Source organism: Balearica regulorum, chromosome Z, assembly GCF_011004875.1.
Source record: "Balearica regulorum gibbericeps isolate bBalReg1 chromosome Z, bBalReg1.pri, whole genome shotgun sequence".
Classification (NCBI taxonomy): Eukaryota; Metazoa; Chordata; class Aves; order Gruiformes; family Gruidae; genus Balearica; species Balearica regulorum.
This window is the reverse complement of record NC_046220.1, coordinates 44436472-44454620: the sequence shown is the minus strand read 5'-3', so window position 1 is coordinate 44454620 and position 18149 is coordinate 44436472. Positions and strand designations below refer to the sequence as shown.

General features: G+C 41.4%; 1 protein-coding gene across 2 annotated transcripts in view; it reads left to right on the top strand.

Annotated features, from left to right (window-relative positions):
• The window catches only part of LOC104635200 (TLE family member 4, transcriptional corepressor), a 99148-nt gene that overhangs the window by 32266 nt on the left and 48733 nt on the right, over positions 1–18149 (top strand). For both annotated transcript variants that reach the window (XM_075740033.1, XM_075740032.1), the window contains exon 6: positions 9020–9094. In XM_075740033.1, the coding sequence (XP_075596148.1) occupies positions 9020–9094 (75 nt within the window). The remainder of the gene's footprint in view (positions 1–9019; positions 9095–18149) is intronic.

The following is an 18149-nucleotide window of genomic DNA, read 5'->3' as shown; positions in this document are numbered from 1 at the left end:
AGTGGGAACCAGACTGCCAGGACTTCTCAAATACGGTGGAGAGTGGCTTGGCCGCTTCATCTGCCAGTTCCCTCAGGACCCACGGATACATCTCATCAGGTCCTGTGGACTTGTGCACCTCCAGGTTCCTTAGGTATTCTTGATCTTCTCCTGATCTTCTCCTGCAGTGGGTGGTTCTTCATTCTCCCAGTCCCTGTCTTTGCCTTCTGTGACCTGGACAGTGTAGCCCAAGCCCTTGCTGGTGAAAACTGAGGCAAAAAAATAATGGAGTACCTCAGCCTTCTCCATATCCTGGGTAATGAAGTCGCCTGTTTCGTTTAAATATATTTATGGAATGGAATGTGTTGTAATGCGCTAAGCAAAATTTAAGTTGCTTAAATATTTTGCTGTCATGTACAGTGCAGTTTTTCTTACAATTACGACTTTGTCAGTCTGAAATCAGAGGATAGCTTGCAAAAATGCTAGAAAGGCATGATTTGTGCTACATTCTTGGCAGCAGGCATTAAAGTTCATCAGAAACTTATATTTTGGTATACTGAGTAATGACGCCCAACACAGCATAAAAATGCAGCTTTTTTTCTGCCTTTTTCCCCTCTGCATCCGAGATTACTTATTACCTTAAATCCTTTTATGTTTTCTGTGTATTTGGGGAATATATACAGAAGATTGAAACTCGCTGTGAGCTAATTTCTCTAAGCGTTAATTTTCTCCAGATTATGATTTGCTGGTATGATCTTCAGTGCATTGTACATGCTTTGAGGGGTACTGGGATTTGGAGGAGTTGATGGGAGGTAGAGAGGGGGCCTAGGAACCAAAGGCATCTGTGAAGTAAAATGAAAGTGTGGTTCATGAAAGGAGACTTTGGGTGCACAACGGCTTCTGCTGCCCACCTCGCTGGAGGAAGGGGGCTGGAGACTGGGGTCTGCTGGCACAGGCTGGCATGCATCTATTTAACGCATGGTTTCATTTCAGTAGAACTGGCAGCTGAGAGGTCAAATTTGGAAGGTGTGTTCCTGTGCATTGCATCCGTAAAACACTGTGCTTGAGAAAAGGCTGCAATTCTTTCTCCCACCTTTTCAGTTGTTCTGTAAAGTGCAGTCACTTTTCAAGAGCGCTGCTCATCCTGCTGCAAACAAGAGGCTGTGTGCTCAGTATTAGCATTCGGCTAACACACTGCACGTGTGCACGTGCGTGTGCATCTGTGTGTGTTTGAAATGAGAATCACGCTATCAAAACTGGAACCTGACAATGTTCATGAGGCCGCTGTACCCTCTGCTTATAAAGATGGATGTGTGGAAACTAAATGATGTGTAATGATCTAGTTACATCGCTGGGGGACCAGAATTCAAGTCCTGCATGGATCTAATATGAGTAGCTGTTGATTTTGTACTTTGATTGCTACAGAACCTCTATACATCTAGTTACAGGGTTTTATTTGCTGTGCAGGAATAGCACAGCATATAAAAACGAGGTGTAAAGCTGATTCATACTCCTGCTAAAGTGAGCACTAAAATGACACAATTTTGAAACAAAGGCAGGGGCGAGTACTTGGCAGGCAAAGCTGTGATCTTGGCAAAGACATAGGATCAGCATTTCCATGACAGAGGCATCTTCTCTAGAGTATGCGATACTGTGGTTAGAAACTTTGTACCAGTATACTGCTGCTGGTGCTGGTACTGGTACTGCTATTTTCAGCTGAAATGCAAAAAAACCTCCCAACTTTATTACCGTACACAAGTCACACTGCTCTGCTTGCTCTGCTTCCACAAACCCAGCCCATGTGCTTTCTTGCAGTAGGTGTTTCTTGCCAATAGACAAGCAAAGGGATTACGTGGGCTTAGAATGCACTTGAAGAAAGATGTGTTTGATTCACAGTGACTGATAGATTTTGGCCTTTGATTTTGGAAATCCTAGCCTCCACCACCTCTATATACTCATATGGAATTGAGAAGGAAAGAAAAAAATAAAGGCTGTAGGTTTCTGAGCACCCAGTCAAGTGAGCACAGGCTCTCTCCTTTTTCTCTGCTCTGTATGCATCATGCTCTCCTGTCCCTGGAGCTAAATTGCCCTGGAGACATTCTCCTGAAAGCTGATAATGGTACATTTTAAGTCCCTGCCTTAGAGGGAGGAGGCAGTGTGAAGGTTGCACATCATTGTACTTCCTTTTTTTCTTCCATCGAGGAGAATCTCCCACGTGGTGCTCACATGCAGTAACTTGTGAACTATGAGCCCTGATCTATCCAACTTGTGAACTATGAGCCCTTGGGCCCTGATCACTGTGTAACAACCTCCAAGCTAGGCATAGAGAGCAATTTTGAAGTAATTCTGGACTTAGCCATTGCAGTAGCTTGTCATTAATGTGCTAGTTGCAAGAACTATGTAGGTAGACAACTGAGATGATCCAGATTGTAAATTTAGAAAATGATATCGTCCCACTTCTGTCGTGGGTACAGTACCACCCAATGAGGGCTTTGATGCACCAGCATCAGTGTGCTTAATGATTGCTGTTTGCTTTGTTAGGTTGTAGATCAGAGCTTTGAGCTAAACAGTTGTAGATCTGGAAGCAGGCTCTCGTATGGCTTCTGTGCTAGTGAGCCTCTGCTTTTTAAATCCGTGGCCCATGAAGTTTCCTTCACCTGTTTGCACGTCTTGTTTTCCAAGTCATACAGCTTCTCTGTGCATTTTGCACGGTGTGAAAGCCCTTAGGGCTACGGAGGAGATGGAGAGGTCAAAAAATTCACAACTTCAGCATTTTTACATGCATTGATGAAGACAAAAAGGAGCACTTCCAAAAAGCTGATGTACACATTTGTCTTGCGTGGAAGTGAGTGTGCTTTTCAGCTCACCTAGCAAGAGGGAAGGGGGACTAGACAGCAGAGAGGGATTGAAAGGGGAAACACAAAAAAACTTTTCACGTGTCTCAACAGTGCCACTGATTGTGATAGTTTTCTCATTGGGGTTAGGAAAATCCTAATAACTGTTTGACCTCTGTTAGTAGAAACACTTATTTACATCAGTTTATATTGGCATATGCTGATGAGGCAAAAGAGAACTGGTCTCCAGATTTAAGTATTCTGCTAGTCTTGTTTTCTATCTAATTTGTGTCTTTCAAAAGTGAGTGTCTTAATGGAAGTTTCTTTATTTCGTCATCTAGATTAATAGAGAATTGAATTGCAGCATACTTTTGCTGTTTATGCATTTTGTATACACTCTAATTGTGGAATAGTGGCTGAAAAATGTGATCAGGCTCCTTTGTATTGTGCCTGAGGGAAAAATGAACAAAATACAGTGGTTACATGCTCTGATGGCAATATTATTGCCTCATAATAGCACCAGGTTAACTTGTCTTATTGCTTGTTAACTTTGTAAGGAATCAATGGCTTGCGATAACTCACTTAGAAGTAAGAAATCGTGGTCAAAATCGCTAGAGATCTCATGAGAAGGATGCAATTATAATACATCACCCTACTGTGTACTAGTGCCTGCTTTGTTTCAGGGCACAATCCAGTAAAGTATTCAGGAAGTTCTCCAGGCTTCAGTCAGTTTTACTGTGTTGTACATCATCTAAGCATATATTGAAAACAAAGTTCCTAACCTGCCTAAATATGCAGCCAAGTGGTACCTTGTTTTTATGTTGACTCTGACTTAGGCAGACTGTAAAAAACAGCACCAAGAAATACTAGCTTCCCATTTTGATAGGAAAGAGTGACTTTGTGGTCAAGGCATGAGGTGGACCTCAGGGGCAACGTGTGTTCAGTTTCTGCTGTGGTTGTAGTCTTCCTGTGTTGCAACAGTCATTTTCCACCTCCCTGTGATGCTGTGAGATACCAGTGTGCTCCAAGTAGTTCATATTGCATAAGGTGAAGGGAGTGCCTGCAAGGTCGTAGGTAAATACTCGGAGGTTGTTAGCGCTCTGATAACCTAGTTTTAATCTGCTGCAGCTGGTATAGATAGTTTGATGTTCACATCATTGAATGATCTAGCCAGTAAGATGCAATGCATTTTGGGTCTAAAGCTGTAGATCATGCCTTTGCTAATTAATGCTTCTTCTCAACTGAATTTACCAGCTGCAGCACCATGTGACACTTGCATAACCCTGCGGCTTTCAAGTTGGGGCTGGTTCCTGTCTGGTCATGGTGGTGTGTGTGTGGCTGTCTGCAGCCTCTGGCTATCGCTGTGGCACCCTGTGGGCTATTGAGTGCTGAACAACATCATGTGCTGGATAGTGGTATTTGTTCAGTGTGGCTGGAGATACTCATATATCGCAGTTACCTTCTTTTGAGTAAATACTGACTGTGTTTATGTTCATGAAACACGTGCAGGCTGGCTGATTTACAGCTAACGATGTAGTTGTGGCAACCTGGAGCTCAGCACAACCTGCAAAAGCTGCTTGAGAAGCCAGACGAATGTTCACAGTGTTGTCCCCTGTCAGCTTCCATGCCACACTGCAGGCATTACATAGGCTGCAGGAAGGTGCACTTTCCCTTCCAACTGCCAGTGAACTAGCTAATAACAAGCTAGAAGGATTGCTCTTTAATAGAGATCTTCAGTTCCCTGTGCACGCTAAGGTGGTCAGTATACTTAGAAGTACAATAAATGGCAAGCACTGGCGTGAATACATGCAAACAAACATACAAAAAGGAAATGCTGCATACAGTCTTTTCCTTTGAAACACTTTAATGTTAGTTGATGGTTTTCTTTTTACAAGACAGGTATAGTCCATAACGTGCTTGCTGTCCTCTGTACATACATTCCTTAGAGATGCTTCTGAAGTTCAGTAAATTTGGATGAAGAGTGAGATCCATTAGATGGAAGCAGAGCGGGAGTCCTTTCATGCCGTTCGGAAGGAAATAGTTGTTGGTCTGAGATGTAAGAGGCTGAAAGACAAAATTATTTTCTTCCATCTTAGACTTGCCCCAGACCAGAGCTGAAACAGTAAGTACAAGGAAGCTGTCAGATACCTGTAATCCTTCTACCAAGGAGGGCATCTTATTAGCAATTTATGCATATATTGCTAATAACGTTCTTACGTTTTTATGAAGTGGTTATTATATCTTGTCTGAGTTATGGTGCCTGGATGCAGTGACCCTGCTGGTCTCTTGTAGTTTTCTAAGTGTGTGCTGTACTCCACTGTAAATGTGTGTTTGCTCTCCAGTTCTCACTAGTGTCTTTGGCGTAGCGTCGTCATATTATGCCATCTCTAGATCAGGCTCTTCAGAATGGCATTGCTGCAGTTCTTAAGCAAGCCTGGTCTGTCCTCCCTCTAAAGAGATACTACAACAACAACGAAATAATATGAATAAAACACAGCAGAGCCTGCTTGCTTCTGCAAAGTGAATTGTTCAGTGAGTTTTGCTTTGGATGTTGTTGGCGGTGTTGGAGACATGCTGAAATTCGGCATTTTTAACACCAGCGCCTGTGCGTGTGCACCAGGGGGAATTTCGGCCACTTCGTTGCTGTCGGCATGGCTCCCCCGTCCCTGGGAGCCGTGGGGAGCTGTGACATGGTAAAAACAGCCCAAGTATTTTCCACTATGCTACAAGCTGGTTGCAGGAGCCAGGGCTAGGTGACAGGACAGTGTGGTGAGACAATGTCATGGTGACAAAGCCTCCATCCTTCTTGTGATCTCTTTTGCTACCCACCGTGAGACTGAAATGGGGTGATCTTCTAACACAAGGCAAGTGTAGATACATTGCTTATTACAGAAGGGGTGAAGAGAAGAGATGGGGAAGAAGTTAAAAAGGAGAAACGATACTAGCCTGCACGACAGGTAGGGCAAGATTTTGTGTTCATTGCTCAGGCCTGTTAAATGCAATGCAAAATACTGTTTTCCCATAACTGAAGAAAATGTGTCTGTCATTTTCTTGTGTGTACAGAGGGAGACTAACATTAAATGTGTGTGAAAGCTTCGACCCTGTGTCTATATTTGATTGGGAAAAAAGTAACCCTTCTTTTGTTGTTGCTGTTTTTACTTGGCTGTAAATCACTATGTGATCACTTGATGGGCAGGCTAATGTATACTGCCTGGTTTTAACATAATGCTGCTTGTTACCGGCACGCTGGCCAGGGAAGGCATCCAAGCACACGGTAAGCGCTGGAGCCATCCATTCCTGGGTACCCGCGCGGGCTGGGCCAGCCAGCTGCTGTCCTGCTCGGTGGGCCCCTGACCCTCACCTGGCTTTTGGGTTGCAGTGGGTCCCCGTAGCCCAGTCAGGCTCTTTCTCAGTGTGTAGAGATAGCCACCCATCACCAGAGCCGGGGTTGGTAGTGTGGAGCCCCCCACCCACCCTGAGCTCAGAAACGCTGGGGGCAGCCGGTGGGCTCTTCAAACCCTGCGCGGCGCTTTGCCGTGCCACAGGGTGACTCTGCTTTCCTGTGTCTTTATCCACCGCAGTGTGTGGTTTGCACCTGTGACTCGAAACAGCCCCGGGGTCACTCGGGGCAGGCCCCCCGTGGGGTTTTGGGGAGCTGAGCGGGACTCTGCTCGGTTGCTGCGACGAGGTGGAAGTGACAGAGAGGCTAATTACAGAGCGTCTATTTTGGGTCTTCTGCATAGTATGCCATTGAAGATTGAATCAATGTTAAAGCACCTAGCAGTAGGAGAGTTTTAATTGTCACTACCATACCTAATTTAGGTTCAGTGTTAGAAGGCCCATGGGTTTTCTCCTCTCTATGAAGGCTTGATCCCAAACCTGTTAGAATCAATGAAAGATGCCTTGTATGGCTGCTTAGGGAATTTCTGTCTTACAGTGCGTTCCAGCAGAAATCTTAGAGTGAGATTTTGGTACTTACCCTTCCACTTCTTCCCATCTCCTGGGAGTGAAATCATGTTTTTCCCAAATACTTCTCAGAGCCATTCTTTGTATGTTTGCTTTAAAGGAAAGGAAACCATTCATACTCTTGTGGGGTGACTTATTTTTCCAAAACGTGGATGAAAATGGTAATAATTTTTACAATAACTTTGATGTTTTCAGTCTGGCTTTCTGCAAGTGTCTCAGAAGCTTTTTTTCTTCTGCTGCCCATGGCCCTGAGAACAGGATTTAAGTAAATAGGTGTTGGAATTGAATGCTCATATATACAAATCAAGACCTAGGTCCATTTCTTTACCTCAGTGCAAAAAGAATTGCCTAGGAAATGGTAGGAAAGCAAAGATGACTGTAAACCTCTAAGTAAATTATGTTATTTCTTTTTTAAAAGCCATTTTAAAGATATCTAAAACCCATTTTTGGTTGAGGTATTTTTTTGATGACTTGATCAAAAATGCTATGACCCATTTGTGGTGTGGCTGACCGCCACTAAAAATAGTAGTGTATTTTTTGTGATCACCTCATTGCCGTATAGAGCCGTGTGTCACCAGGCTTTCTGCCATCCCTGTCCTTAACATGTGCTGACCTGGAGATGATAACACATCATCAGGAACTTGAGGCTTGGGTATCATAATTTCCTTTTTACTGTGATGGTGGTACACCACTGCATTTTCTATATTTTTTTTCTCTGAATACCAAGAATACATTTGCTTGTGTTCGGCCTGCTTTTTGTTCTTTATATTGCCTGCTTCTAAGTGACAGATTTGGTTTATGTTGACACAGTAGCTTTACAAAACTCTAAATGGTACTGCTGTGATTCTGTTTGCAACAGTATGTTATTTGCTCTCCTAGCATTTTCTTCATTTAATTCTTCTTTGGTTAAAAACAAACAAACCTTAAAACCATTTACTTCCTTCCAAGAGTGTTTCTAAATTTCCTCCTTCATTATTCGCATTTATCCATTTTTCATAGTTAATATCAGCATTTCTTACAGTTATGGGTGGATTTTTAGGCTTGTTTTTCTTCTCCATGGGGGCTTCTGTGGGAGAAAGTTTGTAAGTGAAAATGCCATTTTTGTTTGTGCTTTGCACCGAGAACTGGCAAGTCTGAGACCGCCAAGCCCCTGAGGTAGCAGAGCCCTTCCTTACGGCCCCCTGTCCTAGCGGGGTTCGGGGTGCTGCCTGGGGACCCTTTCCGATGCTCTTCACCTACTCTTATGTTGGAGGAAGTCTTGAGGATTTGGGTTCCCACCTTATGCAGCTTCCTGCCTCTGGTTAAGGATGCACGGGAGGTGTTGCTCTGCTTGGCCCGTACACACAGCCGTGTGGGGCAAACCGGGGGCTTTAAAGAGACCCTCTCAGCCCTTTCCTGAAGCTTTGTGCCAGAGAACATCTAGACGTTGGTTTCAATAAAGAGCTGACGTTTCATCATTAGGGTTTCAGCACCTCTCAAGATCAGCAAAAGCTCACTCCTCTCCGTGTTCAACCTGTGGCTGTAAATCAGGGACGAATAGCTCCCAGTGCAGACTGCACAACTTACTCGCAATTCTCCCTGACCCCCGCCTTGCACCAATTTGTCGCGTGTATTCCTGATCCTGCGAGGCTGCCTTGTGCAGATGAATTTGCCACTGGTGGAGCTCTGAACAGGCATGGATCTGGTTGCAAGATGAGGACCTTATTTTATTTCTAGTTGATGTTTTCAAATAAATATCAATCAGTTTTCAGCATACAGCAATTTTGAATTTACTGCAGGAATACAGTATCACTCAAACTGAGATAATATAACCACTGAAGCTTGTAAACTGTGTTGTTAATTAGACCATGTGTTTTTGATGGACTTTTTAAAGCTATTAAAATTTACATGTTGGGGATTGAAATAATTAGTTCTCTTTCACGTGTTTGACAGAATTGTGAATGGCATTTTAAATTTCTTTCTTACGGTTGAGCTGCTTTGAAATGTACCAAGGAGAATCTGTATATCCTTCAGTGATGTGGGTGCCATGCACTGTGGAAAATACATACCTTTATTTTTCAGTATGCCTTTTTTTTTTTAAATCAAAAAGTTTCAACGCAGAATGTGACTGTCTACTAGAGAACAGTTATTTCAAGCCCTGCATGTGTTTGAAAAGCAAAGAAAAAAGATAAAAGGAAGAATCTGTTCTTAATAATTTAGAAAACAAATGATTTTATTCTGTTTTTGATCTTCATTTATAGCACCAGCAACAAGTGGTGCAGGCTGTGGAGCGTGCCAAGCAAGTGACCATGGCAGAACTGAACGCAATCATTGGGGTACGTGGTCTTTCTGTTTTAGCTCTAATACTGTTTGTAACTAGCTTTTCTTTTTCTTTCTCTCTTGTATGAACTCATTTCCATCTGGTGGGCAGAAGTTGTGGGCAGTAAAGTTCAACAGCAGTAGGTTACTACCTGAAAACTTTTGCTTGCACTGTGCTGAGAAGACCACCAAAGTAGTTAAAGTCTGTGTTGTATCCATTCCTTGATGCTGGGTCAGTATCTGTGGTTTTGGTGTCCTTTGCGTGCCGCGTGCCAGGCTGCTTCTGCAGCCACTGTAACAGGTAGCCTTCATGCGACATGCGGTACTTCAGGAGCGTTTTTTCCCGTTCCTGCTGCCCACTTCTTTTTCTGGCTGGTGGCTCAAGACTATGAATATTTGCCACACTTTTTATTTTTACATTAAAAATACCAGTTACTTTTAAAAGAAAATCTGCAACCAACCAACCAAAATCGATGACAAAACGACTCATAACCCGTGTGCTTATAGGCACCCTGCTCGTGGTCATCTAAAAATACGTGTGTAGGGAGCCTCTCTTGTAAAAGCTTTACTGCCAGTGGTATTAGCCCGGTATAGCAGTCCTGCGAGGTTTTATGGGTGTGGGCAGTCACAGTGTTTACATTTTACAGCTACAGAGGAAAGGCATAACAACGAAAGCTGTCGCTGTTCACACTACATAAAATAAAGGTGAGAAGTCATAGCTTAGTAGCACATTATTCACATGTATAATTATGCAGCTGGTGCAAGCAGTTGTTTAAGTTATTCTAATGAAGACACTACAACTGTACTTCCCATCTTCTGCGCCCTCCCAAATGCTTTTTCTTTTGTGTATAGATTATACATAAAAGTCTTTTCCTTTTTTTTATTCAGTGTATCAAACACACTTTGAAATGCTAATTATTCCATTTACTTTCATTAAAATTCAAATTGCTGAGTGAAGATGTGGATAAGGGTCGCCAAATAATCAATCTGAAGTGAAGATATTGCTTCAATTATGCCTCTGTCTTTTAACAAGGAAATCAGGACTCTCTGATCATTGCTGACGGTAGTCTAGAGCAGCCCTCTGATTGTAGCTTCTTTTTAATAGGCTGTTTCTAACTCTATTTTGTATCCCTCTGACCACGAGAAAACACTGGTAGTCAATTAGAAGATATAAATGGAAAAGAGTAACCTTTATTTCCTCTGAAGTGCCCGTTAGGAAGAAGGAGGTGAATCGGAGCGAGTCGTGTAGAATCATGAATAACATTTGTTGTATGTCTTTTACGCTCCAGTGGGGAGAGTGGGAGATGAATAATTTCCCAATTAGTTTTCATTACCTAACCAAAAATATTGCCTTCTATTAACATTCTTTGCATAAAGTAAGTACCTAAAGGTTGGCTTCTTTGTAAAGGAAGTTTTTATGTGTGCGCGCTGCATGTGCATACGTAGCGTGTGCGTATATGTGCCTGTACTGTTTGTGTGTGTGTGGGGGGGGGTACACACGCATGTGTATGAATACTTCACAGCCCACTTGTGTACATTTTTGCCATTCACCTTTGCATGTATGAAGGAGACTGCAAAAAGCTATTTGCTTTATAGTAAAGAATAAGTTGATTGATGAAGAACCTGATGTTACAGATACTGGCTATTGCACTCGTTATTTAAGTTTATCCTGCTTTCATGAACCACTAAACCACGCAGAATATATATAAACAGACTAGACACTTGTCTGGGAGCCTGGCAGTAACTTCTGTTGCTCTTACCCCAGCAGACAGAAGTAGATTTTCTGTTTTGTTTGTTCCTGTCTGGATTTATCTTTTCAAGTCACTTGAAATTCAGTTGCCTCAAATTTTCATCATATCTGAATTTTGGTTTCGTACATTAAAATGGGACAGCTTTCACCTCCCTCAGAAGACTGATTTTTACCTTGCTTTACTGCCTTTTTTTCACTCTCCTGTTTTATGTTGACTTAGGACATGCTGTGTAGCCCTCTCTTTAGTTTTAGAGAAACAGGAGCAATACAGACTGAAAATTTTTGTGTTCATCAGGTTTAAAAGGAAGTAATCCAATCCAATCTTTAAGAGACTCATTAAAAAATGGAATTAATAGGATAGCAAGTTACCAAAAAAGCTTAAGTTCTAGTTGCATGAATACCCATGATAATGTTATGTCTGCACTTAGAGAGATTTGAAGTCTGAAAACATAGCATGGGACTAGAAAAGGCTTGTCATACTTTGTCAGGTGAATACCGATAAAAATAAAACAAAGAATGTAATTAGAAATCATGGCTTTTCTGTATCTCTAATTATGTTGTCTTATATTACTTTGCTGTTTGAAAAGTCTGACAGTTTGTGTTCTTTTAACCCTGTGATATTTTAAAAGCTTCTGAAGTTAATTTGCTTTTTACAGTTTTAAAAAAGTATCTTTTAGTTACTCAGTGAGCTGTGTATCAGATGAAGACAGAAGCAGTATCTGAATCTTTGAAACACAACTGTAACTTAATTTTCCCTGTGCTTTGAGGGGCCCTATTCAGTTCCCCTCATTCATGCTAAATCCCTTTGGCTCTAACAGAGAAACCCTGGGTTTGAGTTTAAAATGGATTTTACCAGAATGGAGCATGGCACAAGGGAAGAATTGAATGTGCACAAAACATGTCTCTCTCTCTGTTTCACATGTATATATTTTTGTATGAATGTGCTCAGATTTAATGGAATCTGATGAAGCACCTTTTAACTTTGCAATATTATTCTATCTTCATTGGTAAATGAACCAAATCACTGATCCGTGCAGTTTAAATGCAAAATACTGAAGTGAGCCTGGAACCCAGAGAGACTGCTTGTTCTCCTGACAATAAACTAGTTGTGTTTAATGGAATGAAACACAGTTATAATGACTTCTTTCACAGGTCATGTTCAGTTTAAAACTGTTGACGGGCTGAAACAAGTTAAATATCATCTATCTTCTTCTGGAGAAATGCAGGGAGAAAAACTAAACCAGAACTAGGTATAATAAGCGTGCTGCAGGAGGACTGTGAATCTGCAGGCATCCAGGCTCTGCCTCTGGTGTTTGCCATGAACAGTATTGCTACATCATTCTTGCTCAGAGCAATTTGTAGTCCACATCCAGAGCTCCTTTCCAGGTTGGGTGTATCGGGATGAGCACTGTGATATATCCAGTTGATCTTGTCATATGTCATAACTGCTGTGTTTTTAAATTATAATCTGCAAGATCACACTGTTGGAACAACATGCAAATTGTAGCCTTAAATCAGTAATACGATCTAATTAGGAATGATGTTTTCATTTCCTGTATTATTAAATTCAGTCATCTAACTCTCTTAAAATGTTTTGGGGGGGTGGGTTTTTTGGTTTGTTTGGTTTTTTTTTTTAATCCATTATACTATATAATCAGAACATGCTGTGTGAATGTGGTTACGTTTTAATAAGGGAAACAGGGAATTAACTTGTAACTTTGTAAGAATTTTATCAGAGTGTGGGGTTTTTTTTCTCTGTTTAAAATAGTCAGTTTTTAACTGCAGTTGGGTAGTAAGGCAGAAATGGAGGCTACTGCTTGTGTGCCTGTTTATCACACAGAGAGAGATAAATGTACCAAAAAGTTAAGAACAGGTATGTGATGGTGTTCAAAGAAAATGCAGTTTAGCACAAGAAATGCTGAACCTCAATTTTTAGCAGTGACATTTTAATGATAGGAAGTCTGCAAAATTATTTGCCATCAATTGTGAAGGCAATAACAAGCCTTGGTGGTTTTTCACACCCTCTGTGTTAAGTGCTTTCAGAATGACAGCGTAAACTGTGTTGGAGAACTCCAAGGAAGTAAAACTGATTAAAATGTTCATGCTTGAATGGTGCTGATGGAATAGTTCATTTGGACTTTCTCTACCTCCCGCAGCTCAAGCTGAAATATTAAAATTCAGTGGATTTAAATCTCTCTCCCCTCAGCTCAGGAAAAAAACATTACATTTTAATAGGTTTTAAACTCATAATTCATTGGTTTGGAGCAGCACTATTAAATCTATTTAAATATTACTTGTATTACTAAGGAAATTATTTAAATTATTTTTCCTTTACCATTCTATACATCTGAGTGAAAAAAAAAACAAAACAAAAACAGTTTTGGTTTAATTTTTAAGTATTTTGTTTTATTATGTCACTTTTATTATCTTGCTTAAAAATAAGCAAATTGCAGTTACTGGAAGAAAGGACTCCTTCTGTATTGCCATACACAATCATCAAGCTATAAAGTTCCTTCTTTAATATGCTGCTTGTCACAATGTCTACCCTGTGTTTAAGGCTGAGGCGCTTGTTTGACCCATCTTGAAAGGTGTGTAATTTTTGGTTGCTTTCAAGCGAGTAGTCCATTTTACAGCTGTGGGGAACAACGCCTGTTTAAAAAATAATAGTATGCCATTGCAGGTGCAGAAACCTTTGAAAGTGGTGTGGTACAGATAAGTGTACGCAAGTTGTAATGAAAACTTGGCATCAGTGGATGCTATCGTTGCCACGGTGCCGGTGAGCCAGGCTCCTGCCGCCAAATGCCAAGGCACTTTTTTGCGTTGGTGCTTAACGTACAGGGGTATCTCCCATTCCTCGCCGAGGGTGGGTTGCTTTCGCGCCTCGTGTGTGCTTGCACTGCGAGGAAGAGCGAGGGGTTTTTTGGTTGAACCAGTGCAACTGAGGGGGAATGTTTTGATTCCGGTTCGTACGGCAAAGTCGTTCCTGGCAATTGTGTGCGGTCAGGAGCGGCACATTCAGGGAGGATGGGGAAGGGCGGTAGAGCAAGAAAGTGTGTTGCAGCGTGGGGGCAACAGTCACTTGTCTTTCCAGCCCTTCTGTATTGCCTGTTAAAGGTGTATTAAGCGGTGGTTGAAGCTTAAATGCTGTAAAACAAGTTGGCCACCTGCTGTATGTTGTGTACAGGTTGTTACTGTGGGGAGGTGGCAGAGGAGCTTGACTTAGTATGTGCTTCGAGTTGTGTTTATTTGTGCACCCTAAAGAAATGTTGAAATTCATTCCTCCCCATCTAATTACTCTTGTTTACTGTTTGTATATTGAGGATGTGTGATGATATGGTCCTGCGAATTTTTGGACGCTGCCCAGTGCCTGAAATTGAATTGTAGAAGGAATTGTAGATATAGAAGGCTTTGGGGTGAGCACTTTTGGGTTTGAATTATTCATCTGAAGTCTAGCTAGGTTAAAGACACCTTGTTTTTTAGGGGGAAAGAGGTGTTTTGTAGGGATTTTTCTTCTTCTCCCCTTACTCCCAGGTCCCAGCTTCAGAGTGTGCCTTGCAGGTGAGGCCTAATTTAAGTAAATCTCTTCCATATGTAGCATAATCCTGATTTAAAGAAGCTGGAAATGAGGCACAGGATCTTTTTACGGATTTTTGAGGGAATTAGTTAGAATGTAAATAATTCCAGGTTCCATATTTACTGGGGGGAAAAAAAAAAAAGCTCCGAGGATGGATTTTAAATAGTGTTGCTACACTTGGAATGGGCTGCCACCGTATTCCTGCTTTCTTCCTGTTTTCAGTAGCTGTGGTATCTACTGAATGTATATCTATATAGTCTATCACTATATGAGCAGTCAGTAACGTTGCAGTGTGAAGTGCAGACCACTTACTACATCTCACTGCCAGTATGCTGATGCCAGAGGCCCTGCTCGTTATGCTTAAGTAAGTGCATATGACATGAGTGTTATGGCTCACATACTGTATCTGATCAGGCAGGAGAGCTGACTTCTACCTCCATGTTTCTCAAGGTTTTCCAAACCCTGGCACCAAAGCTATGTGACCAATGTATCTTTTTTTTTTTTTTTTAAATTAGGATTAATCAGTGCAGATATGAGGAGTCGTATGGAGAATTTTCTTCATGTTCTGCAACATGAACACATGCAATATTTTATTTCTGACTTATTTTTGTATGCTCTCACTTCGCACCCAGTGGAAGGGAGAAAACACTGCTGCCAAGGTGATCTGTACTTCAATGCATGGAAGCTGTACCCAACCAAATACAGATTTTCCAGACTCTTGGTCCATTATGAGCTATATATTACCTTCAGTGATAGCCTTATACCGGTGCTTTGGAAAAGAAGAAAAAGTGTATATGAAGGATCTGTTTGTTTTTGAAGTATTGTGAAGGTAGGGATTTCCCAAAAATCCTTCATTGCAAAATCGGCAATGTTTATGTACTTACTAGAGATGCAGCCCATTTAAATATGTACCCTTAGTGTACAGTATAGCCTAAAGATGGTTATTATTGTGTCATGGTTTCATACCACAGAGTTCTGATATCACCCCTAAACAGGGCTTCGTCTTTGCCATCTAGACTTCTTCCCAGCCACACTTTGTAGGCTGTTGCCTACACCTGTGAATGAGGACCAGGACTCCACAGAGTGGATCAGTTAAACGTTTGCTTTTCTTCATGTACGTGGGTAGTTCTTTTGGTGTCTTAAACATAGGCTAAAGCAAGGGCTTTAGTGCTTAACTGCGATGGACACTAAAGCACTTCATAAAGAGAGTATTTCCAGATATTTATTCATCCATGACGAAGGAATTGAAGAGGTCTTAAATCTTTAAGTTGTCTGATATTTCAGAGTGCGTGACTTTTGTTAGTGAGACAGTTCCTTGCTTCTTGTTTGGTGAACTTTTCACAAACACTTCCTTAGTATATGAATGCGTTATGAGCGTGCATTATGAACTTACTCCAGTAATGTTTCTGAAACAGGGGAGTAGTGCTTTCCCTGTTCTACCTGTGGAAGAGGCTGAGGCAAAGAGAACAAGTGGTCCTTCTGCTGTCTCAGAGCCGTGACTTAAATCCAGGTGATTTGATCCTTGTCAAGGCCTTCCTTTATCAAAGCTGCTGTAACTGGGAAACTGCACTAAAGAAAAAGAAATTACTTTAAGTTTCAGTTATTTGACCAATAGGCACTACATTAAAGAGACACCACACTACATGTCTCAATGAAATCTGCTTGGAGAGAGATAATAGTATCCATGTGTTCTAGCACCTAACGTTGACCTGTGGGGAAAAGGTAGCTCACCACCGAGAAGAGCAGGCATTACAGTGCTCTGCACGGGACCGGAGCTGCACCAGAAATGGCAGCCTTCAAAGACATAGAATGAGTTGGAAAGAATGAATCAATCCAAGCAACCCAGGTTTTTATCCCAAGCAAAGACTACTTGGTGAAATCCAACACAGTGTGTTTGTGTGTTGTAAGCATGATGTAACTTGGTGTGACCTCTTACAGAGTTATGGAGCCTATGCTTCTCAGCAGTTACTGTCCAGAAATTTGACTTGCTAAGGATTGACTTTAAAAAGATACATCACAGAAATGCACATGTGAGATGCATAACATGCATCTCTTTTATGGTGAGACTGTGTGGCTCTTAAACTATATGTTGTGAGGAAGCTTAGAAGTGAGTTATCGTTGCCACATTAAAAGCTCTGGTGATAGAATTGCTTATAGATTTAGTAACTCTCTGTGACCAGTGGCATTAGTTAACTTTTTTCTTCTAGCATCTATCATTTGATTCATTATACATCTCAAATGGTACTTTTTTCACTTTTCAGTCATGTTTATGTGGCCTAGGGTTTCAGAAACTTTTTCATATGAGGACCGTAGAAGAAGGTTATTTAGGACTCCGCTGGGAAAAACGTAGGCATTACTCTCATTTTCTAGTTCTAAAGAGAAGGACCAAGATTCACAAGGTCACAACAAGGACACCATTTTCTTACTGTCAGTCCAGAGGAGAAAAAAATCTCTCCCCAGTGTCTGTGGGTAGGACATGAGGGGAGCACTTGGTAAATAAGGTACTTCAACCAGTGTGCACCTACTTATCCAGAGCTGATTTTTGCTATCTGTTCCTCTGTAACAGAAGACACCCAGTTGCTGCCATCATTACTCTTTTCTCTGCATTGGTCTTTGTGAAAAGGTTTTTGAAGTGGAGGTTTTGTATGTGTGCATATTTCATGCGACCGGTGCTCTGTATGGTAAGGCCTTGAGCTTACTTGCATTTGGTGCTTTCTGCCTTCTCTTGCAAGAGACGTGGATTTTCTTTTCCTAGGTAGCAATTGATGAGGGAGAGGGAAGGAAAAGAGAGCTTAAGTGGCATGATTTATGCAAGAATTTCTGCCCTTTATTAAATGCTAATAGAAGGTGATTCTAAAGAGCCTAATTCTTCCTCCCTCCGCCCCCAGTGTGAAATCGAGATGCAGAGGAGTGTGCTGCAAGCAGAAGAAGGAACTATTGAACTCCAAGGTTCTGGGAGAAGGTGCACTTGGCCTTTTGCAGGGGACTAGGTTTTCCCTTTATTAAAATGCTGGCCTTTTTTTACCACAAATCTTTTATTTGCTAGTGGGTTGTATTTTTATTTCTTTTTTTTAACTTTTGTCCTCTGGCTTCACTGTTTCACTGAGGGAAAAATAGTTACAGGGGGGAAGGAAGGACAAACGGTGAAACATGTATCCTGACAGATGTTCTTATATATATGATTAAGAACGGAAATGTGCTCTGCATATATTGCCTTTCATCCCACAATATGATTCGGGAGATGACTTTTTGTTCCTAGATCACTTAAAAGATCTTTGAGGCAATTTGTAGAGATACAATTCTGATAGTTTCTTTGTTATTTATGTGGGAGTTCTAAATGCTCTCCTTCTGATTAATGACAGCTATTGATTTTGTTTGCCTTCCCCCCTATAGTTTTCTCAGTGAGGCTTGCTTTGCTTCTGTAGATTCAGCTTCCTCAAAGGCAGAAATCACTGATTCTCAGAAATTAAGAAGCTTGGCATTTCCTTTTTTCTTTAGGGTTTTGGGGTTTTTTTCCCAGGTTTTTATTATTATCATCAGTCTCCTCCTTATTCTGTCTTCTTTTTTACTGCTTTTCATTCTTTCTCCTAGATTTTTTTCTAACCTATGCTTTCACTCCCCTTTGTGAACAGAAACGACATCTGTGTTTTCCAGTAGATCAGCTGGGTATGAGGGTTTAGAGTTCCCGTCAATCTCTGATACCTTTCTTTCACACTGTGCACCTTCATTTGCAAAATGATCGCTCTCC